The following is a 24,203-nucleotide window of genomic DNA, read 5'->3' as shown; positions in this document are numbered from 1 at the left end:
TCTCTCAGTCCTTGGAGCAGGGATCATGGTGCAAAGCCCTCCTCAGTGGCCCACATCTGCCATGCAGACCAGGCGGAGGCACTGCCCAAGTGCTGGTCTGGGGCCAGCTGTTTGTGTGCACGCTCCGACGCTTACGTAGCTGCTTCAGGGTTTTGGCTGACAGCTCGGTGGCATGGCTCGTCTCAGTGGCCCTGACTGGCTGCCAGCAGAGGTCAAAGGAAGGGAATGAGAGAAGCTCCTCCCTGCCTCACAAGTTCCATTTTTACAGTGATCCATACAGCACATGCAGCTAACTCGTGATGAATTTCCTCCCGTCATGAATCAGCCGTTATTATGACATTATTATGGACCACACATTGTCTGTTTCCATTATTGATTAATCAATTTATATAACTCTGATTACTCTATGAACTGGGATAAGAAAAAATGTTCCTAGTCTGTCAGTTTTTTAATATTTGGTATGGGTTTTATGGTTTTATATAACCCCAAAAGTTGGGACGGTATGGAAAATGCAAATATAAAGATATAAAAATGCATTGGTCTTCTTACATTTACTCCTTTATGACTTTTATTTCATTGCAGGCAGTATAAACCCAAGATATTCATGTTTGTCTTCGTAGCTTCATTTCATCTCATAAGAACTAAACATTATTTTCAATCATACCATTACAGACCCTGGCTTTTGATAGCTGATAACAGTCTGGACGGTCCTTTTTGTTCAGTGGTTCATGGTGGCCATTACTTCCCAAAAAGTTCTGGAATACTGATGCGTCCGACCACAGTATACATTTACATTGCCTGATGATCCACCCCAGATGCCGCCGAGCCTAGACACATTGACTTTTTTTTTTTTTTTTTTTACAAAGTTTTATGTGGAGATCCCTTTCTCAAGTGGTTTTATCAGCTGTTGCTGTAGGACTGTTCTGTATGCAGTTCTGTCTGAGGGATTAGACATCCCGGGTGTTCAGTTTAGGCTTGTGCTCCTGAAAGACTCAAAGATTTTTCTGTGTACTGCTTTTGTACTAAATCATGATTTTAGTCACTTGTTGACATCATCTCTTTAAAGTCACATCCTTATTTAGTTTATATTATGTTATGACTGTCCCATCATATTTTTGGAATGTATTGAAACTAGTACTCATCCAACTAGTATCCACTTTGTAATGGATATGGTCACGATAAGTCCTCTAGGAATCATTGGGTGCAATACAAAATGCGTACTGGACCACACTGGCACCAGCCATCCAGTGTGCCACATAAACCCATTTACTCACACACTTACACTTAATTAAGCATAACAAATTTACCTACCATGTGCAATTTTAGGAGATGGGAAGAAACTGGGGCACCTTGAAGAAAGTGGTGACCAGAGCCAGCATACCTCCATCAACCTCAGGACCCTGGAGCTGTGTGGCATACCCACAAGCTTTAGCATCACTGTGCTGCCCTGAAAACAGCATTTCTGTCCTCTCATAATAATTAAGTAAATTTGATATTAAACACACAGTAAATGCTTTAGTGGGCATAAGTCATTGACAAAATTTTGGACAAGAAAATTCCTTGTTTGAATTCCTATTCAAAGCAGCACATTTACATATATTCTTCTATTCTACCAACAAGTGCTTTAGACTTACTCATTCACATTGCTGCTACATGAACTCTGTTTAGCTTTTTAAATGAGGAACAATAAAAGGCGGTCAGTCAGAGGTGAGATCATTAACATATATCGGTTTTAAAGGCACCCTTACAAAAACAGCTTGTTTAGTTCTAACAGATGAAGAATTTGGAAGAATGCCATTAACATTTTAATTATAACTGTTAATAATAAATAAATAAACTTCACACAAATGCTGTAAGCGAAGCTTCTTGAGGGGGGAGATACAAAACTTATAGCACATGGGCTCTTTAATATTAAGAGCTGTACACATGCATTTGTGGACAAGCAGCAAGTTACAGACTGGCACTGGAACCACGTGGACTGGAACAGTATAGTAATATTATATTGTTTTACACAGTAATGAGTTGTGCAGTGTTATGCAGTTCTCACATGAGTTCTTGTTCATCCTGGGCCACTAAATTGTATTGGAAGTAATAGTTGTGATCCAGTCTGGAATTGCAAAGACAAAGACACAATTCTTCTTGTTACAGTCAGTGGTTTTGTTACTGCGTGGTTTTGAAGCTGTTATTTTACAATAACATGTATGCACATAATTGTTGCTTGCTACAAAATTGTAGCTTTAAGATTTTTTTTTTTTTGTGAAGGCCAAAATGCAGAGTATTAAGCACACAGGCAACCCTTGTTGTGACTGTTCACCATCCTGTTTGTACATCAGGCGTTTTGAATATGGTTTTATTATCTAGTTGTTCGAACATGCTGAACTTTTATAATTATCTGCTGTGGTTGTAGTGTGTGTTTAAGTCGTGCTACCATTCCAAATTAGCTGTTTTACACAAAAGCAGACCTTTTTATGCATGCATTTTAATATATTTTTGGCTCTGAGGTTATTTTGATTGATGCTTCCAAAAATGTCCAACTCTTTAGGTGTCTACAGACCACTGAAGTTGTTTGTTGTTTTAGTAATCCCTATTAGAAGTGTCAGATCATATATTGCACACTATTATAATCATAATTTGTAAAAACAAATATATATATATATATATATATATATATATATATATATATATATATATATATATATATATATTGTAATATCATTATTCTATCTTGAAAGCTTTTTTTTTTTTTTTTTTTAAAAGCTTTAGGATATTTTTTGTATAATTTTCCATTTGCAGTTTATATGGGTACAGTAAATATTTTGTATGTTTAAAATTGTTATAAAATAGAACTGGAACATTTATTTTGTTGTAGTAGTATATTTTTTAAATGATCCAGTGTTTTCAGTGTTTTGTCATATTACCAAGAATATCATTATTGCAAAAATCCTCTCAAAAATTGTAGAAATTATTTTAGAGCCATTTTGCCCAAGCCTAATCTTCATTAGTTGGTACTCCTGGTCTAGCCTCATTTCTATTTTTATTTCTGCCCATAAAAAATAAAGGTGTGAACCTATTATATGTATGACATGTCATCGACTACCAAAATAACAACCCAATTTCAGTGGTCTTTTAGAATGAAGTGACTTCAAGATGTATGATACTGCTGTTTAAAGTCTTACAATGTAGGCCTAATTTGTTCATTTGTCAGGTAATGCAATGTTTTCTAATGACAGAAACACAGTTTAAAGCAAGTGTATGAGGATTTTCAGTCATGCAGTTTATGTGATGCTAATTGGTATATATTAAATCTATCTGATCATCTAGGCCTAAGGGGATTTTCACCAAAGTTTCTTTTTAATCTCAGATCTCATCAGCGAACTTAGCTTCTATTTAATCAGACAAGCTTAGCATTATGAAAGTCTTATGAAGAGTTCCAGCATCTGTTTAATGTGGTGGTGATATGGTGGGGTTTTCCCAAACGTAAGCTCTGGCTAATGTTTTATTTTGATAGACTAGCCCGAGGGTAACATTTATAAAGACTGAAGGCTAAACTCAAGTCTAAGGCTCCTCTTATGCTTGTAAGTTAATGAAGCACATTTCTTCCTGTCACTGTTGAGTAGCTATAGTTAATGTATCACTGCTCTAGATCCACTAGTGAGTTCACAAATCCTAATTTAAAGCACTGTTGTTGTTTTTCAGCCTTACGTTCTGCCTTTTCACATTTTTTCATACACGGTTACTCATGCCGTGTTGAGTCAGTGATGAGTCAAATCGCTCATATGTCCTGCTGTGCAGATAAGGCCAATGTTTTGCATGTTTTGAATGTGAAAAATAGAGAAGGGTGTAATTAGGCCAGTCGCATTATGCTTTCTGCCGTATTTTTCCATCTTGTTTGTGTCTGCTTGATTATTATGCTGTTATATTATCATTCTATCAGTGCTATAAGATGTCTTAAATGTCTTAAGCTTAAAATAATATCGTCTAAACCCCATAGTACTAGGTCTGTCACAATAACTTTGTTTTGGACAATAATATTTTCAGTTTTAGACATTTAAGACATCTTAATTAATAACCATTTTTAAAAGGAATGAGTTATTAAGAATGTTTAGTAATTGACATTTCCAAAATAAAAAAAATATAAATTATAAATAATTATAAATCTTCAGTTTTATAAACAATTCACATTATTCACATTAGTGGGCTGTTAAACCCATCCAAAACCCACGAATTGCAGAATGCTGCATGAATAAAGCTCTCCCACACAGCAGCTGAGACAATGTGCATGGCCCATAGTCTCTCCAGCAATGTCTGTGCATGGAGGAGCTTTTGGAAAAAAAACTTTTGAGCAAAAGTTTGACACCCCACATTTTAGCCAAACATTTGTGAACAATGCTTTATTAGCCGAATACATTGCAAAATTTAGACAGAAATATTAGGAGGAAAAATTGCCCAGAATAAATTTGTAACAATCTTTCTTATTCAGAATATCTAAAGTTCTGAGCTACTTTCTATTACTGCAAAATTATTGCATAATTTTTCCATATATTCATATTCCTGTAACTGTTCCCCATTGCTGAGATAAATAATTTGAATTAATGTTCTTGGGTGCCTAAAGCTTTTAAACAATACTGTAGATATCAGACTTTAATAACATTTAAAGAGAAACTGTCTCATAATTTGAAGGGCCTGGTTTTTAAAAGTTTTGAATAGAGTTCGAGCATAAGGTGGGCAGATCTGTGCATGGTTAGAGAGAGGTTCATTGGAGTGGGGTGGTAAAGGGGGCATGGGGTCACACCTAGACGAGGCACAGACTGTGGCCTGGCTCTGTCCCCTCTCATTACTCTCATATTTTCCAGCCTCAGCGGCCCTCCCACCCCACACACCACCCACCCCTTCTCTCTGAACTGGCTGCTGGACTCTAAAGCTGCTTCAGTAGCTGTTCACTGCATAGATTTGGGCCTCTTTAGTGGTTTATTTTATGGGCCTGTTTGGATTGTATAAGCTGCATCGATCTGAAAGTGGCTGCCCAACAGCACTGGCTTTAAAGAGTTAGGTGTTCATAATACATTTTATATGATTCAATAAAGTATCTGGTCAATTTTGACTATTAATTCATTGGTATGCATTGGTTTTGGAATGCAACAATACATGGAAATAAAAAATGGGTGTTTTGATTGTGTTGTTCATGTTCCACAGCTGTAAATAATAGGGGTACAAAAGTAGAGTTCAAAGCTACAAAAACAAACAAAAAAAAAGATGATGCGAAGCTCAATTTCTGCAAGTAACTGTATTGTTTGCCCAGTGGCATAGTGTCTCTGAGGTGGCTGGTACAGCCTGTTGTGTGTAAACATCCGTGTGTTTGATGTGTATCCCTCCCTCACGCACAAACATGCACACACAGACACAGACACACACACCCTCAACAGGGCAGGCACACCATCTTCATCTGATCCACCGTGATTTTATTAGTTACAGTAGATCAAAATATTCAAAAGAAATAGTATTAGGCATTTATTTTGTGTTGTTTCACTGCAAACGAAACAGTGATAAATAAAAAAAAAAGGAAATTGAAGCTGTTTCAGAGTTTCTCCCTTTGTTTAAAAGTTTGAAAGTGTGTATTAACCCCTTAATAGGCCAGGATTTTTGTCAAACGTCTGCCTGATTTGACACCACTAAATCTTGAGGTTTTTTGTTCAAGCATTACATAAAAAGATTTCATGTTTGATAAGGAACGTAGGAAGCATAATTGTAATTGTAATTGTAATAGAAAATATGTAAAAAAATATTTAAGTAAATCTGCTAATGTCAAAATATAATGAATAAAATTATAAAAATGGCTCTTTCCTGAACTTCATTTTAAAATCAATATTTTTCTTGAATACAAATGAAACCGTTAATCTCCTCCAAACCTTTAGTTTCATTATGTTTGTCTAGTTTTTACATCTGCATTCAAACATGCAGAATTTGTGTTGATTCATGTTACTTATCTGGAATTATTAAGTGGAGTACAGAGAAAACAGGCAGCTTCTCCAAGTGTCCTGTGGGAGATTTCAAAGCTCTTAATTTTTTAGAATGTAAATAAGGTATTTTACTGCAGAAAAAGGGTTTTGTATCACCTACACCTGTAGCCTGTATACGTGACCTTTAAATAAAAAAAGAGAAAAACATTCACATAGGTTAAATCATTATACTGTAAGCACCAGTAATACAATAACATTTAATTTGTTTAATTTTTATTGCTTGACATACAGAGAATGAAGAACAGTGAACTTGATATGCTTATGTCAAACATTTCCCCACTGCTCTATAGTACCTAATACTACTCTACACTCCCCATGCTCCCATATACTCCCCTTTATGCTCTAATCTATACTCTATCTGTACTCCATACACTGCAGTATAATCCCCTACACTAACCAGTAGTCCATCCAAGAGTCCAGCTTGTAACAATAAATGGTGATTTCTTGGTTAGCATGTTGGCATGGGTGGCTCGGTGAATAGAAACGTCTGGCTCTGCTGTTGAACCAATCATGATGCACATATTTTAAGAGGTTGCTTTATTCTGTACTGCACAATCCTCAAAGCTCATCTTTATAATGGCTCTGCACTCTGCTCTACCAGAACTCTCTGGTGTGTTTGCACTCCCAGATGTGTGGTAGACTCGTAATTGCGAATAACGATTTCCAAAATGTTTGGATGGAAACATTTGGAGGGGGAGAGAAAGACCTAAAAAAAAAACCTAAAAATTGCCATTACCTAGGGTATTGAAAGTTTTGGAATAATCAAAACTCTACAGCATATACAAAAATAACCATCACAAAAATCGCAAGATCAAAGATGCTACACAGGTTATTATCTGTGTGAGATTAAATGACAAATTATAATATTAGACTGTGTTCGATTTTACTGTTTAAATGTACAGCATGCTCTGTATTGCCATTTCAAATATATACTGCGTCTTTAACATTTATACTTTGTCAAGTTTTTTATATTGGCGTGTATGGCCCTTTCATCAAATCAAATTGAGATGCGAGGGTTTATTCATATTCATACTGTGTAGCCTTATCAATAATATAGCAATACGACAAAATGTAGTTCATTTTTTTGACTGCTCACAGCTTAAGGTTTCCGGGAGGAACTTTCGTTTGTGATGTTTGGTGCTGCATGTTAATCAGTCTTTGTTCACCGTGTGGGCGCTTATTCCCTCTATGACTATTGTGATGGTTTGGTTTGAATACCCTTCTACACTTTGTACACTTTTAATAAATAGTCACATTTCAGTCATATTTGTGTTTTCAGTATGTTTTTCTGATTAATTCTTAAGTGTAAAATGTAAGATGAAGGTTAAGTGTTCATGATTCTCTGATTTATTTATTAAAGGAAAGAGCTGAATCTGTGCGAGGTTAGAATTTATACCCCTCGGCCTGGAAACTGCGGCGTTTGTTAGGGAAATTTTCCATAAATCATTATGGATTCTTTTGTCTGCGTCTGTGTGTGCGCGTGCACGCGCTAGTGTTTAGATGTCTGAGTATGTAGGCCATGGAGTGTGAGTGTGGTGAGTTGAGAGTAGAAGTGATTTAGGTGGAGGATTAGTGCGGAGCAGAGATTGAGCAGTGGGTAAAAGCTTGTGTTTCTCCCCACTGAGCCTTTGATGGGGTGTTCAACTGAGCAGATCTGTCACTGTGTGTGTGCACACACACGCATGCACACACACACACACACACACACACACACACGCAGGCATGCACGTGTTTACTGCATGAGAAGGAGGAACTAACATAAATACCAGCCTGAGCTAAACCAGACCTCCCACAACACTCAAACGCACGGCCTGCCCAGAGGAGTGTCGCAGATGGAGGAGAGGAAACACGTGAATGTGTGTGTGTGTGTGTGTGTGTCAGTGAGCCTGTGTTTAGTTCCATACTTCTAAATTACTCTACTATGAGCTTAATAATGATTTTAGTGTTACTGTTTACCTCATTCTTACATTTCTTTCTTAGGCTACCAATGCTACCAATGTCCAATGTGTACCCCCATATAAACTGTGTGTTCTCTGGAATAATTGTGCTCCATCCAGTACTTTTGGGATGACTTGGGAAGTTGGGGATGAGGTGAGGTGTTTGATCGTCCCAACATCCTGACCTCACTAATGCTCTACAGAGTATGCAATATAAATAGTAAAAAGTAAAATAGTCCCAGTTTTTACTTGACAGTAGTGTAGCAATGCTTTCTTCAATTGGCAGCTTATTATAAGGTGCACAGTCATGGTGTAGACACAGTTATTTAGCTTTGTGCTCAAAACTTATTTAGAGCTTAAAAAGTCAACTTCAGGTTTTTAAGGCTTTCAAATTTTAAATATAACCAATCAACGGATTGTTTTTTAGTAGCAGATTAATACATATTAAACTTTTTTTTGTTGAATGTGAAAAAAAAATATTACACACGGATTAGTTAATGTAAATTGACATTATATACACCTATACAATATTTTATGTACATTATGATGGAATACAGGTACTAAAGGTAGAAAAAAGCATATCAGAGCTAGAAAACAATACATTGAGAACAAAACTATCAAATATTCATGCAAGACATTTTAATAAGTGATCTGCATAATTTCATAATTAATGTACTGTTAACAGCAGCTTAAGTAATTGGCTTCGAAATAAGCATAAGCAAATGGGGAAGAAAACGCAGAAGAATGCTAAAAGGCAAAATACATTATTAAACATGCACAGAGCAAATGATAAATAATACAACAAATGTCTTTTTAATCCCCTAAGCATGACTTACTCAATTTGTCTCTGTCTCTCTGTGTGTCTCTCATTACCTGTTTGTTTATCCTGACATTTATCAAATGTTAAGTTTTTCCTGTTCCTATTTTCAGTCAGATATTGCATAATACCACGTGCTGAATGCAACAAGGAAATTGCTGTTGTGTAGTACTACTGTTTTTAATTTCCCGGACAAAAAACTATTTTATGACTTAGTAGATATTCTTTGTTCTTAATTACGATCTAAATTGCAGAGAAATAAACATTTACAGCTTACGGTCACTTATTAAACCTTATACATGTGACTAGCTAGTAACACATACATTCCTACAAGCTTTTTTTTTTATTCTAGCATTGTACTTGAGCATGTTTAAACTGAAAACTCTTAAAATGTCTCTTTTTGTTTAATGTTGCTTAGCCATATTTTCCATCTCAGTACAAATGACATTAAATTAAGTATGAAGTGGAATATTATGTGAAATTCTTGGTGATTGTTGAAGCTCTTACATTCTAGATGCACAAGAACAGCTGCTGTGTTATAATTGCATGGAGTTTGGCTTGTTTAGATCCTGTTTACACCTGGTCACGTCATGTGACAAGCATCTGGATTTTATCCTGCAAAAATATTAACAATATTTTCATAATATGTTAGTCAGGCTGAAATCTGATTGCCATGTGAGACTATGTGTGCAGCAATTATTACTGGTGTTTTGATTGTCCTTGGAGGGGTTTTGGTTGGTGAATGTCTTGGAGAGACTGATATGTTTACACTGCTATAACATGTAGCTCAAGAGCATCTCAGCTCCCCTCCCCAGGTGGTTTGACTGATTGGTTGGATTTGTATCTGATGATTTAAATGTGATTTTGGTGTGTTTACACTTGCATTTTTATGTAGCCTGGCCTAATCCAGATGCAATCCTGATACTCAAAGTGCTTGGTCATGAAATAGGGGTGTGATATACCGTATCGCGTGCAATAACATTGACAACATTTTTTAATATTGTGAACGATATTATACCATACAATATTGTGCCAAATATCACCCACCCCTAATTATCACACCAAGTCTTGGATAGTGCTGGGCGATAAAACGATAACGATATTTTCGTGGAAAATATATACCGCGATAACTATGATAAGCCGGACAATAGGATTCGATACACTTTATTTTCTATTTCCTATTTAAGTAGCGCTGTGAACAGGCGCAGCACGCGATCAGGCAGCGCGCTATCTTGCCAATTTAAACCAAAACTAGACTAAATGTGACTAAAACTAATAATATCTGATAGACTAAAATGTGACTAAAACTATTATACATTTTAGTTAAAAGACTAAGACTAAACTGTATCAAAATCACCTGTCAAAATGAACACTTTGATATACTCTTGTATTTTGCTTCATGTAGTTGCCTGCATTCAGGGAGGGGAATAATCCTTTGATTAAATATAACTGTAATAATTGCTATTGCAATTTAAATTAAACAGACAAATAATGTAAAGGGTCTGGATTATTTTTTTTTTGTTTAAATATTTTTTAAGTACTTTTTTAAGGGCCAAACATGTGGGGGGTTCCGGACCTGTGTGGATGTATAATGACTTTTTAAAATTAATTTAAAAGCTGTCTGAGCACCTTTTACCCACCTGGCAAGATGTGAACATCCTAGAGCAGGGGTCTCAAAGTAGCGGCCCGCGGGCCGCATGTGGCCCGCGACGCGGTTTCATACGGCCCCTCACGGGTTAACAAAATAAACATACATCTGGCCCGCAATTCAATTTAATTATTTATGCTTTATTATGTTCGTTTTCATATTTTATCTTAACTTGTATTTTGGTGTGTGTGTGTGGTTTTTGTTTTGTTTTTGCTTACGCTGCGTTGCCTGCTTTAGTAGTCTTCAGTAGCCTTCAACAGTCTAACCTTGCAGCCGTGGTGTGTCCACTAAACTCCGTAGTTATAAACATCCTGAGGTTAGCAGCGCGTTTATAATGTAATCCGAGCAGTGACTCCGTGTCGGCTGTTCTAACCTGCTGCTGTTAGCTGCTTGGGCTGAAAGATGAACTGTAGAGAGCTGTATTATCCGGTTAGTGGGGTTATTTTATTTCATACACAGAAGAACTTACAAATTTTTAAAAACGCTCCAGACTGGCTGAGCTGAGCCCTGTAGCCCGTGGCTGGGCTGCAGCTCTGACTAAGCAAAGACTGCGGGCTTGTGGTGCTGCAGCTGCAGCTCCGACTAGTGGTTGGATGAGGAACTGCTAAATCTGAGGAAATGCTAAATCTGTCACAGCTCACAATTTTTGATTTTATATTTATTAAGCCTTATTTCAGTATCAAACGTTTTGATCAAAGTTAATATAACTTATAAATTAAAAGGATTTATGTTAATAGAGCAACAAGCAACCATTTTTCCATGCAACTGTAATATTTGATTGAATAAATAGTATATTGAGAGTTATTTAACATTAAGGAGTAATTACATTCATTTTGTATTACATCTGGTTACATTTTCTTATATTTATAAGTTACATCTGGCCCTCAGAGGACAGCCAATATGCCAATGTGGCCCTCGGCAAAAATGAGTTTGAGACCCCTGTCCTAGAGTCTGTCCACAAGGCTCAGAGCCTGCTAGTGATTTTGGTAATAACTACCATTACAATTACTTATTATGTAATTGGGAGTAAAAAGAAACCTTTAAATGTAGAAGAAAGTGAGTTGATTTATGTTGTGATACGTATCAAGATCGGCTGATATGGAAAACTATATCGTGATAAGATTTTTTTCCATATCGCCCAGCCCTAGTCCTGGATATGTAGAGATATTTGGAGTGCATTATTAGTATCATGACATTCTAAGTCATTGACTTCTGTTACATATATAATATAATTCTTATATTTTTAATATCTCAGTTAGGAGTGTGCCATATCATATTGTATGCAGTTCTAAAATTTCATTTTCATTGTGTTGCAGTAGTGTATTCTTTATTTTTTATTTTTTACTTTAATTTTTTGTCACAGTGCCTAGAATATTGTTATCGCAAAAATAGCATAAAGTTATTTTAGGGCCATATTGCCCACCCCTATCATGAAGGGTTAAAATCTTGTAGGAAATCTTATATAACACTTCTAAGTAGTAGTTGTAGTGTTTATAACAACTGATCTTCAAATTGAGGATCGGGAGCCTCCATTAATCTTTGCTATAATGTGATGCATTTCTGTTGGCTCTAGTTTTATTAACCATGCGGTTATGGTTTTGTTTGGCATTTTACTCAGTCTTGCCAACTGTTGCTAACTGTTAGCCAGTTTTAGTCATAGCCCTGTCGTGCTACCAATCCAGAACTGCACATGGCTTTGTCGTAATTTGATTCAGAGTGGTTTCACCTACCTGTGTAGGTGGTTTCACCCTATGAAGAAGCCAGTTCTGCAGTTTCTTTTGAAGGAGTTCAGACAGTCAGAATTCTCATTTCCACAGAATGAGGACAACATTGTTTATTGAGGTCTTTAGAGATTTGGCAGAATTTAGTCAGAGGATGAAAAGAGAAATGATTTCACTCTGAACCAACAAGATATAGCACTCCAAGATATATCACTCACATGGATTAATCAGGAAGCTTTACCCTTGGGCATTCTGTTATATTTAGTGTTTTTATCATTGCATTAACCTTATTTTATTTCATCGGATATTTTTTCAGCCAGCAAATCTAGTTATGTACTAAAGACGCTAAAGAGGTCATGTATATTCTTATGAGTGCAATAGACACTACCTTAAAGAACCACCTATTGGCCTGTCATAATAATAACATTATAGACTTATCGCACAATGTAAGGAAATGACCTCAATCATTTTAGCTGTCCTCAGTATTACACAATATGTTTAGTCGTTATGGAGAGCCCATTAATATAGACAGGTTTTATATTTATTTAGGATGTGTAAGCATTTTATATGTTCCCGCTCCAGTGTCTGAATTTTTTGAAAAGGAAAAGTTCATTGCTCTTTAAAATAATGTTGTAATTGCTTATTATCATACTATTACATTATGCTATTGTATTATTTACATCAGTTTCATAAAATGTTCTTAAAATGACAATATTATAATTTAGCACAATTATTTCTGTAGCAGTACATTGTATAAAAACGTTAAGAAAGGTGATGAAAGTAATTAGCCTAAACACCTACATACATGAGAATAAAAATATAGTGAGAGACATATTTTTCAGACATTTTCTCTTTTTAAAGTGAGTTAATTATTGATTTAAACTGATTAAATCAGGTCCCATCTTTTCAGTGCCATCTCACCATTTGTTCCTTGGTGCACAGTCACGTTGGTATCAAGCTGATGTGGTTATTCAGTAACATTAGTGAGTGGATAACCCTCCATCTTACCTTATCTTACTGAGCAATCAGCAGTGTGATTGATTCAAAACAGTGACTCACGCAGGAGTTTGACAGTTTTCTCCTCCCACTTTCTGCAGGAGGCATGGCTGTTTGGGCCTTGGCTTCCAGTGCCCAGAGTCCTGCCCAGGCACTATTGGACAGAGTCGGCAGCTGAGGAAGGGAGATCCTTGCTGGGCCGTAATGACGAAGAGACAAGGACGGCCCTGCAGGTGGAAGTGAAGAAGTGACGAGGAAGAGGGAGGAAGAAGATGGGAGCCAATGCTTCCAGTTACCCACACTCATGCTCCCCCCGCTTTGGTGGAAATGCACAGGCCCAGCAGACATTCATTGGTGAGTATTTGATTAAAAACTAAGATTAAACAGTGCTCTGTGTAGGAACAAATGGTAAGCATTTTATTTTGTAGTGATGCCAAGCAGTGTGGTAGTAAGACCTGTAAATTACATATTTCACTGAACAACTGAGAACAAACTCCCTAAACTGTTTAGACTGCCATGGACGCTCAGCCACTGATTAAACTCAGCCTCATGTGACGTTCCAAGGTAGCTTTGAAGAAAATGAGACTGATTTGTTTCAGTAGAAAGTAGAAATGCCTAAGAACTAAACCTCAAACAGATATCTAAGTATATGTAGATTTTTTCCTAGTTACTATAGAAATTCTGAATGTGTATTAGTAGTGTTTTATGGTGCATTACATTTCATGAAGTTACATAAACTAAACAGTCTTTTGTTTTTAGGCTCAGGACCAGCATAAAGCAGGTATTTAGGATTTGGATTAGCACTGCAGTGATGTGTTAGTAGTGTTTTGCTGGTTAGAGTGGAGTAAACGAAGTGTTCACTCACTGTTTAGTCTATTAGACACTCCTACCAAGTTGGCCCACATTGTAAAGAAAAGTCTGGGACAGAAGCTCATCCCTTACTGCAGTTTGTGTTGCTTATCCTTCAGAGTATTTCTGTTCGGTGGTCTTATTCTCTGTCCAGCAGTGAAAGTAAGGTGTTTAAAAACTCTAGTCCTGACACACTGAAACTCTGCAAATTTGTTATTTATTCAGATGAAATAATGCAGAGAATAATGATATACAGCTCTGGAAAGTTTTTTTTATTTCAGCCATTTCTCATTTTCTGCAAATAAAATTTTTATTTGGAATTTGGGAGAAATAAATAGCAAAATCAGAGAAACTGATTCAGAAATTGAAGTGGATTTTTTTTCCAGATCTGTAAGTATTTTTATAATTAAAGTTGAGGTTAAAAATTGCCAGGGTTTCTACCAAATATGTTTTCCAGAACTTGCAGTCTTCTCTGAGCTTACCTGTTGGTTTTCCTCAAAACGAAGCATCCTAACCAAGATATTTGACATCAGAACCCATGGCACTCCATCGATGATTAACCCTGGCCTGTGACATTCACTGGCATTTCTGTAATGATTTTTAATTCCCCTCCTGTGGAAAGTGCAGTTCAATTACCAGTGAAATGGGGCTGGAGACTGTGATTAACAGAGTGTCACCGGAACCATTAGGGAGAAGGAGTGGGATAATGTGCTGCTGAAGCCTGCATGAAGCCTGGCTTTTTTTTGGGAGCAGGTAGTTATCAGGTCGGCTCAGTCCAGGAGAGTGTGTGTCTGCAGTCTGAATGGCTGCTGATTTTGGGCAAAAGAATCATTCTTCCTGGACGTGTTTCTAGACATGCCTGGCTGGAGACAATTTGCAAAGCTCTCAGTCATATAGTTCCCTGGAGGTCTTTATGATCTTGCTGAGCTAATTGAGTTTTTTTTTTTTCCAGCTTTCGACAGTTTTCAGTGACAGTCTTTCTTTTAACGGAAAGCTTAATATAAAGGCAAAACTCATGCGCTCATATAGAAGACTTTATGCTATTATCCATGCTGTTTCCCCCATTACACTAGGGTTGGGCATTTTAATCATTTTGTTGTTGAAATATCTACATATTTTAATGACTTCTCCACAAGAAAACATGTTATGAGGCTCCTATTAAAAATTCTTACATTCAAACATGGTGCTGTAATAGGATGCCACAGAGGCAATATGTGAGATTGTAAAATGTCTCCTCTCCTAGATATTTCACCATCAGCTGTGAGTGGAATTAAGAACCACAGCAGCACAGAGTTGATCTTTTTCATGCCATGGCCTGGGCCCTTTTAGCTCCAGTGAAGGGACATTTTTAAGCCTTAAGCATACCTAGTTATTTTGGCAAATGTATGCTTCCAACTTTGGGGAAACAGTTTGAGGATGTTCCAGCATGACTTTAGCCCTGTGCTCAATTTGAGGACCATGAAGGCATGGTTTGTAGATTTTGATTTAAAACAGCTTGCTACTGGCCCTGATCTCAACCTCATGGACCACCTTTAAAAACAGAAATTAAAAGTTAGGCCCTCTGAAGCAACATTAGTGACTGACTTCACAAAAATGCATTTGTGCTATTTAATTTACTCAATAGTGATAAAAGTGGCTTAATGTGTATTTGGCCAAAATGATAAAATAAATAATTTCAGTGCAAACCTAGATTCCATAAAAGCTCTTAGAGGTGTAATATGTAGGTGTCCCAATAATCTTATCCATGTCAACCTCATGGAATTACGTCAATCACTTATAACCCTGAGCACAAAACTCTCTAGCTAATGTAATTTAGGAATTGACCAAATATGTTTCATAGAATATTTAGAAGTCCTCACACACTGAAAGTGTAAATACGTTAAATTTCTGCAAGATATTTAAGAACAGACTTGAAAAGTATACACCAGAGTTTTAGGGACATATGTGTTATCTAGTACATCACCTCTTTTTTTTTTTTTTAAGTAGGTCTATGTGGGAAGTCCTGTATTATAAAAAATTCTCTGTGTGTCTCTTAAAAAAATACAGCATAGAGCAAGTGTATTTATATGACACATTTCATAAACAAAAACACTTTGCATTCAGAGTATTTTTTGTAATTAAATACAAGAATAAAATCACTCTAAAGGAGCGGGGATTAAGCATAAAAGTTTAAAAGAAAGAAATGCTGATGAAACACAAAATAACAAAATAGAACAGTAGGAATTAGGACATTGTGGAAAGTGCCACTAAATGAGTATAAAGACAAGGAGTGTAAAGGCAGGACATACAGTTAAATCTAATAACATTTTTTATCTCTACATCTCTGTATGTGGCTCCACGCCTTCACACAGTTTTGATCTTTCTTTAAAATGTAAACAGGAAATAGTGTATAGCTGCAATGTTATTGGCGGTGTGAAAAGACAGAGGTGATACAGTGTGAGCTTGAGAAAATATTAAGCTTCCTTTTAATATTTGATACTCAATTTGTACTTTATTATGAAACAAAGCGTTTATATTGAGAGATGGTTTGGTTTGTGTGGATAAACCTGTATGTTTTTTGTGTGTAGCTGATAAATAAGCTATATAAATTTCATTTGGTTACTGTAATGAATGAGGTTTAAGTAAGTCTCCATCTTTGCTGTAGACTGTTTCTCTGTCTTTTTTTCTTCAGGAACATCACTGTACTCGCAGCAGTCATACACTTGGGAGCCGAAGCTCTACAGTCTGGAGCATGTCGGACACGAGAGGCCACTGGACCGGAAGAAGAAGAGCTCAGGCTTGGCCACCCTGAAGCGCAGGTTTATCAGGCGCCGCAGGGCTGGACGCTCAGCAGACCATGCCCGGCAGATGCGGGAGCTGCTCTCAGGCTGGGATGTGCGTGACGTTAATGCTCTGGTGGAGGAGTATGAGGGCACTGCCACTCTTAAAGAGCTGAGTCTGGCCGCTGGCCTGGCCAGGCCCGAGGCGTCCACGCTGCGCTCTGATATGGCCGCCCTGTTCCAGCATAAGCACTGCACGGATGTTGACCTGGTCTTCCAAGGCACCTGTTTCCCTGCCCACAGAGCCATTCTGGCCGCACGCTGCCCTTTCTTTAAGACCTTGTTGTCCTCCACGGGCGCAGCAGCATCAGGCTATGGAGGGGCAGAAGTGATGCTGGATGTGGGCACTGCAGGCATGAACGTGACTCTCTTCTCCGCTCTCTTGCACTTCCTTTACACCGGAGAGCTGGGCGCTGTTCGAGTGGACGAAGCAGAAACACGAATGAGGAACATTGACGTTCTCCGACAGCTGAGCGAAGAGTTCGGCCTGCCTAACCCTCTGGAGGATGACATGAGGATGCTGTTTAACTACATGTCCTACTATGACTCTGTCCTGAGCTTTTGCTCAGATCCTGAACTCGCGGAAGCATGTGACGGGGTGGGGGGTATTAGTGGAGGGGGTATCACCGGAGGCAGCACTGTAAACGGAAGCACCGGAAGCAGCGGGCAGATACCATCACCCGAGGAGGACCTGAGGGCCCACAAGGCCGTCCTTTCGGCCCGCTCTCCTTTCTTCCGGAACCTGCTGCAGAGGCGGATACGGACCGGCGAGGAGATGACTGAGCGTACGCTGCAGACGCCCACGCTGATAGTGCTGGATGAGTCCATTATCCCGCGGAAGTATGCCCGCGTGATACTGCACTGTATGTACACGGACGTTGTGGACATGTCCCTGGTGCTGCATGGCAGTCCATCTGTGGGCAGTCTGAGTGAGGCACAGGCCTTGCCCGCTGGCAGTGGAGCAGGAAAGGTTGCTGTATCAGTGCGCACTGAAGAAGCCATGGAGCTCTATCACATCGCGCTGTTCCTGGAGTTCAGCATGCTGGCTCAAGGTAAGCATAAGCTCATCAGTAAATATGTAAAAATTAGCAGATAAATTAAAAATTTAAGTTGTTGACTGATGACAAGTACATTAAAAACAAATTACATTACTGTCCAGTAGAAAACTCCATTTGTCCCTCTCCATTTTTGTCGATTTTCATGTTTACTACATATTTCAAACAAACAAACTGTCCTTATACTGTGTAAAAAAAATCTTGATTAATGGAGCAATAACAATTCTCCAAAATGACCTGAAATAATCTCTCTTCTGTAAAGTTGCTGTTTTGGAGACACATTGTTTTCATTGGACGACAAAACATTCTGTAACTATAGAACATTAAGGGTGTAAGAAAATACTGACATATTAAATTACCACGATTTTGCTGTACTCTATTGATTCTAACAAAACAAGATAATGTTTTGTTTTTTTTTATAAATCGTTTTGTGGCTGGCTGGTTTATTTTGTGTTTGTGCTGCTAAGATATAAGTTGTGTTTTCTGTGTTCATATATCATCCCAGGCAGATGAACATTAAAAACTTAGCGTCTCATAAGTAAAATGAAATAAATTGTGCAGCATCACTTATCACGCTTATTGTCAGTTTACAACTGAAAGATGTGAGCTGTACAGGGCTAGGATAGTAATGTTAGCCGAAGTATTTCCGACTAATGTTAGCCTTAGCATTAGCATCTCTCTGTTTACTAAAAGACTGGATGTCTTTCTCTGTGGCTTTGGGCTCTTGGTTTGGCTTTGATTTATTGAAGTAACTTCAAAATGCTGCATGGGGTGCAAAGAAATTCAATAGTGCTTCAACATAAAGTCATGAAGCACCTGTGTGTGTGTGCGTTGCCGGTGTGCATGCATCCATTATAAACAGTGGTTTCAGACACAGGCTTTGTTACATTGTGACTGTTCTTTAATGTCTTCCTTTTATGATAAAATGATCAGATTCTACCATTGCTTTAGGAAAATTGAGGTTTATATAAGATGTCAATTGTAGCAATAGAAGCAGCACTATGTTTGGTTTCCAAGAAGGTCTGCATTGGAAGAATGAATATGCTGAGTGTTGTCTGACAGATTCTTTTTGGCTATTAAAGGATTGTTTGTTCTTGTGGCTCGATGCAGGGAATAGATTTTCCAGACCGACATCAGATAAAAAGTATTTGGGGGGCTGTGGTTTGAAAACTTTTGGCCTTAAGAGTGTGAATTTAATTTATATCTGCATCCAACCTTCTGCTTTAAGCCCTCTTATCTTAACATTACTCTACCGATTTGTTCTTTTTGCTCTCCCTTTATTAACTTATAATTGACCAATATTCCAGTCATGGGCTATTTTCACCATCGCTGACATTCCGTCCACCACTTCTCTCATCTCTCTTCTGCTCAGTAATTTCCTAGTTCTGGTTTCTGTTATCTTTCTGTTTGTTCAGGTCTGACCAGAGCTGGGTCACTGTGCAGGTTTAAGAGCAGTCTTTTTAAGGTGTTAAAAACCTCTTTCTCACCTCATTTCCTCGAACAGGTTCTGCGTGAACTCCTTTTTTGTGTGTGGTCATTTATTTTAAGAAGGAGGACTACACTGAGTTCCAGTTATGAAGGTGCATTGGGATTTGTCTTTGTTGTTTGAGCCAATTGGTCGGCAGACTTAGGTCTAGTAGACCTTCATTTGTATTTGTATGTAAGATAGAAATGCACTAATATAGAATTAGACAGACGGATAGATGTCACAATATATTTTAGACTATATATTCTTTTAAGAAAGTACTGCGATAAATGCATTACATTTTGTCATTTAAACAGATTTATCATTTATCATTGTCACATGAAGCGAGACCAGTCACCTTTTTTGCTGTTAGTAGTCCTTTTTAGCTCTGCTCTGTTCTAACAGTGTACTGGGGTGAGTGATGGACTCTTAGCGTATGTCATGTTTGGCTAGTTAGTTTTACAGATCTTACAGTGTTGAACAGTTTGATTTAGATACAGTAAAAATCTGTAAAAATCTTTAATAGTTACAGGCCATTCTGTGTGTCTGGTGGCACAGTTATTGATGCATAGATCATTGCATTGACTCTTTTTTTTCCTAAAGGGTACATGGCACTGTCTGCTCATAGACTCATCCTCACCTCTGACAGAGAGCAGAATATTTTTAATATCTCAGTTAGTTGTGTGCCATATCATATTGTATGCAATACGATTTGTCAAATCGCCAAGAGTATCGTTATCGCAAAAAATAACATTGTGATATTATTTTAGGCCCATATCGCCAACCTCTAGTGTCTATATATTGTACAGTAAGTCTCTATGAATATCGTAATAGGCCTGTATATAATGTTCAGTTTCAGATTTATAAAACTTTAAATTCAGCCAATTTCATCTGCATCTGACCAGCACTGAACTCTCTTGGTGGGTGGGTTTTTCTAGCCGTAGCAGATTAACAGTGAGAAATTTACATTCATTAAGATTAGTGAGAGAAGACTGCCATCAGTGTTCACTTCAAAGCCTCCTCAGTAATACTTCTCTGTGGTAGATGAGGACAGGGCTGGCACTGAAATTGTGTTTCTCAGTGGGACTTCTCGCTTTGATTGAGAGTCTGAAGATGTGGTGATGTCCTTGTTCCACCGTGATCCATTACAGACGAGGAAAGGCGGAACACTGAAGTATATTAAGGGTTTACTGGAAGATGGTGTTTTGTCATGTGTTTCGCTGATCGACAACACAAGGACATACCTGATGTCGTTTTTAAGAAGTACATTAAATAAGAATCCAAGCCTAATGAGTAAGAAAATCCTTTAAAAGTGTTAATGTTCATGTTAATGTCTTCAGATGGTTTTATAGATGTAATGATTTATAACCAAGCAGTATAATACAATATTAGGTTGTGATTAGTAATAATAATTTTTTGCTACTTAATACAAAGAAATGTTCACACTGTATTTATTTTACATGAAAATATGTACAAATAAATACTATTTATTTTACTTCAATAATTGATGCACTTAAGATCATGAAAAGTTGTATCATTGATTTCTGGCAATATTTGGTAAATGTGGTTTCAAGATATATCACAGAACAGTAAAATATTACTATAATATAATTTTTTCACAATATTGTGAAGCCCCAGTTGTGATCTACTTGGCAACAAGGGAGGACTGTGCATATTGTTTATCTAGACAAAACTAGTTATATAGTTATATTTCATGATTTTAGTGTTAATCACTTTAATGGAACAGTGATAAATTTATCAATAATTTATTCTGTCTGCCCAATGGATTTTTTTTTTATTTTTATTTTTTTACCAATTTTTCATAGTAATGTCAGTGTCATTTTATTAGATATTTATTATTTTTCTTATGTAAGCTTTTGTGAGTTAAACCATGCATTACTGACTTAAATAAGTGTATCAGACAATTACATAACCTTAATTAACCATTTGTTACAATACTTTTACAGTACCTTTTACAGTATTTTTTGCTATAAGAACACATTTTAAGCAAAATATAGTAATGGTACTTTGATATTTGCTTGAGTATTTTAAAATGAAGTACTTTTGATCTTAATTTTAATTACATCTCATTCATTTTTTAATTATATTTCAGCTGTAATGTCAATTAGAAAAGGCATGAATGACATGCAAAAGCCCAGCACCCAGCCCCCAGTTTCAGTACTGCTGGTTACTGTTCTGACAGGTACCTGTACAGGTATTGAATTTTGCAGTTGTGTCAGAGTTGCTTTCAGAATGAGAAGAGTCTCAGAATGTTTTTAGAACTGCATTGCTTGGAGCGGACCCCTCCATTTTTATCTTTAGTTCTGTCCGTTTTGACAGGTGGGAACAATCCATACCCTGCACCAAACAAGAAGACCATTGTCCTCCAAAAATAACAGGTCTCTGTCCGCTACTGAGCAGCTGTGGTTCAGTTGGCTGCTGGTGGGAACACAGGTTTTATGACGGTTTGCTCAAAACAGTAGAATTTAACATCAGAAATTGTTTTATTTAATGTGTGACAGTAAATTGATTAATGTAAATTAGTGCTGGGCGGTATGCTGGTACATTCGGAACCATCAGAGAAGAGAGTCAAACTCTGGTCAACTTCCATCCTGCAGAGAAATCAGAACAGCTCCTGCTGCCGTTTCTACTGTATGAGTGTTTTTATCCCAGTAAAATAGAGCAGTAACTATAGGCCTTTTAAAATCCAATAAATATTAATACTGTAGCTTGAAGGATTATTTAAATGTATTTGATAACTGAAGAAAGACAGGATTTGTAGCTGATTAAAATGCTGTAATGCCTCTAATGGCCTCAGGAATAACATATAGTAAATTGATATTAAACTTGTATCTAACTTTTGCAATATAACAGAAATATCTCTTTGAACACTTAAACATTAAGTATTTTAGGTTTATAGTGTTTATGGAACTATTTATTAAAACATTTAATTATGTAAAGGGAGCCGTGTTAAATTTGTTAGTGTATTTATTTTTAAGGTCTATTGTTTACATTTTTTAGCTATTTTTTTGATAAAGTCTGATTTCTTCATATATTGTGTAATTTTGTGGGACAAAGTAAACCCAATACTAATCAAAGCCTTAATTTAAAGCCTTAGTGTTTTATATTATATGTACTCCTAACAGTACAGTAATTCACAAAGCTATTTTAAAGCCCAGTCATGCAAAACAATAAAATAAAAATACTGTGATATACCGTGATATGCATTTTTGGCCATACCGCCCAGCACTAATATAAATTGATTGGTCTTGCTCTTTGTGTGGAAGATGGCACTCTCTTTCCACATCACTTTCAGGGTGATGTTAGTCACCACAGGTGCCTGTTAGCTGATGTATTGGAGCTTTGTCACTGTGCTTTACTGATGTTAATGATAGAGTGGGAATCCTGATTGGTTAAACTTGTTGCTACAGGACTTGCATTATTGCATCATTGTTTGTGTGTTTCCCTTATGGCCAAAATACATTTTTATACTGCATGGCTCAGAGGTTTCCCCGCTAGAGTATTTCTGCATCTACACTATAAGACTTCCTGAGCTTGGATGTTTCCTGTGTTGGTGACACTAAACGTGGCTTGAAGTTCTTCCAAATCATCAGTCAGAGTGATTGTGCATTGAAGCTCTGGGTGCTTCTCAGACTGAGCTGGACTTTTTTTCCTGCTCATAAGGAATCTCTCTAGACCAGTTAAATATTTTTAAGCCTTGGTATGTGATGTATTCACCCTGCCTGGTGCAGAACGTTTTGTCTCTTTTGTCTGAATATATTTTGTCAGGTTTGAAAAACATGCTTAAGTTTGAAAAAGACTGTTAAATCATTCATTATTATCTTTATATTCATGCTCTAAAGTCATGTTTGATGTTGAGAGTCCTGGCTGGTGCAAAATATCATGTATTATCAGCTTGCTATCATCATTATTTTCACCAATAATAATAAAACCACAGGACTGATACCATTAGTATCAGTAAGTCTCATCACCAAACCATCTGGCCTCTAGAGTATATCATCATGCAGATTGATGTTTTTTTCTGCATGCATCATTACCAAAAGAACATGATTAGTCATATTTAAGTAGAATATTTATTTATTTATTGAGCTATTTAGCTCATTAGGTTAGCACTGGTTCTACTATGTATTGTGTTTTGGTAAATATCTTAAAGATGTTTGCTTTATTGTTCACCTATATGAACATGATCCAGTAACATGTTGTGCAGAAGCAGATGTGGCTACTTATCTCCGAGTTACGGACTTGCTCAAACATGCAGTATTTTTTTAGCACTGTTCTACCTGTCAGGACTTTGTTTTTCTTGTTTACTGAAGGACCTAACAGCAGTGTGTGCTGTTGGATGAGAGCTGTAGAAGACGTATCTGAGATGCTACAGGTCAACAAGCAATCCCAGCCAGTGTCCTTCTCTCACTCTCTCCCAGGCGAAAAGATGTCTTGTGTTGAACAATGCTGCAGTTTTTCCCCACTAGGTTACTTTCAGACATATCTTCAAACTTCTGTTACTGTTTTTATTGCAGCTCTTCATAGTCTATAGTCTATTCTTTATACTCTTTTTATTGCAGGCATTTTACAATCAAATTATCCGTTTGGATTTATGGTGACATTGGTGTAACAATGTCTGTAAAAGTAGTTTGAGGCAGTAATGGATATAATGTGCAAACACTAAGAGGTAAACAAAGTATTAACTCTAGTCTCTCTTCTTCCGTGTCTCAATGTCAAAAATCTCATTACCTTCCATATTTCAGGGATAAACTAAAAAAGAAAGTCACTGCAAAGAGAAAGAGAGAGAGAGAAAATCTGAGCAAACAGGAAAGAGGTGAATTAATATTAGCATTTGTAATCTGTCTTTGCCTGACAT

General features: G+C 37.0%; 1 protein-coding gene across 2 annotated transcripts in view; it reads left to right on the top strand.

The window, feature by feature from the left end:
* Positions 1-24,203, top strand: part of LOC103040475 (BTB/POZ domain-containing protein 7) — a 56,772-nt gene that overhangs the window by 7,695 nt on the left and 24,874 nt on the right. For both annotated transcript variants that reach the window (XM_049463675.1, XM_049463677.1), the window contains exons 2-3: positions 13,238-13,490; positions 16,657-17,856. In XM_049463675.1, the coding sequence (XP_049319632.1) occupies positions 13,409-13,490; positions 16,657-17,856 (1,282 nt within the window). In that variant the 5' untranslated portion in view covers positions 13,238-13,408. The remainder of the gene's footprint in view (positions 1-13,237; positions 13,491-16,656; positions 17,857-24,203) is intronic.

The sequence above is a fragment of the Astyanax mexicanus genome, chromosome 14 (assembly GCF_023375975.1).
Source record: "Astyanax mexicanus isolate ESR-SI-001 chromosome 14, AstMex3_surface, whole genome shotgun sequence".
Taxonomy (NCBI): domain Eukaryota; kingdom Metazoa; phylum Chordata; class Actinopteri; order Characiformes; family Acestrorhamphidae; genus Astyanax; species Astyanax mexicanus.
Note: the sequence above shows the minus strand (reverse complement) of the source record. Positions and strands in the feature narration are given on the sequence as shown.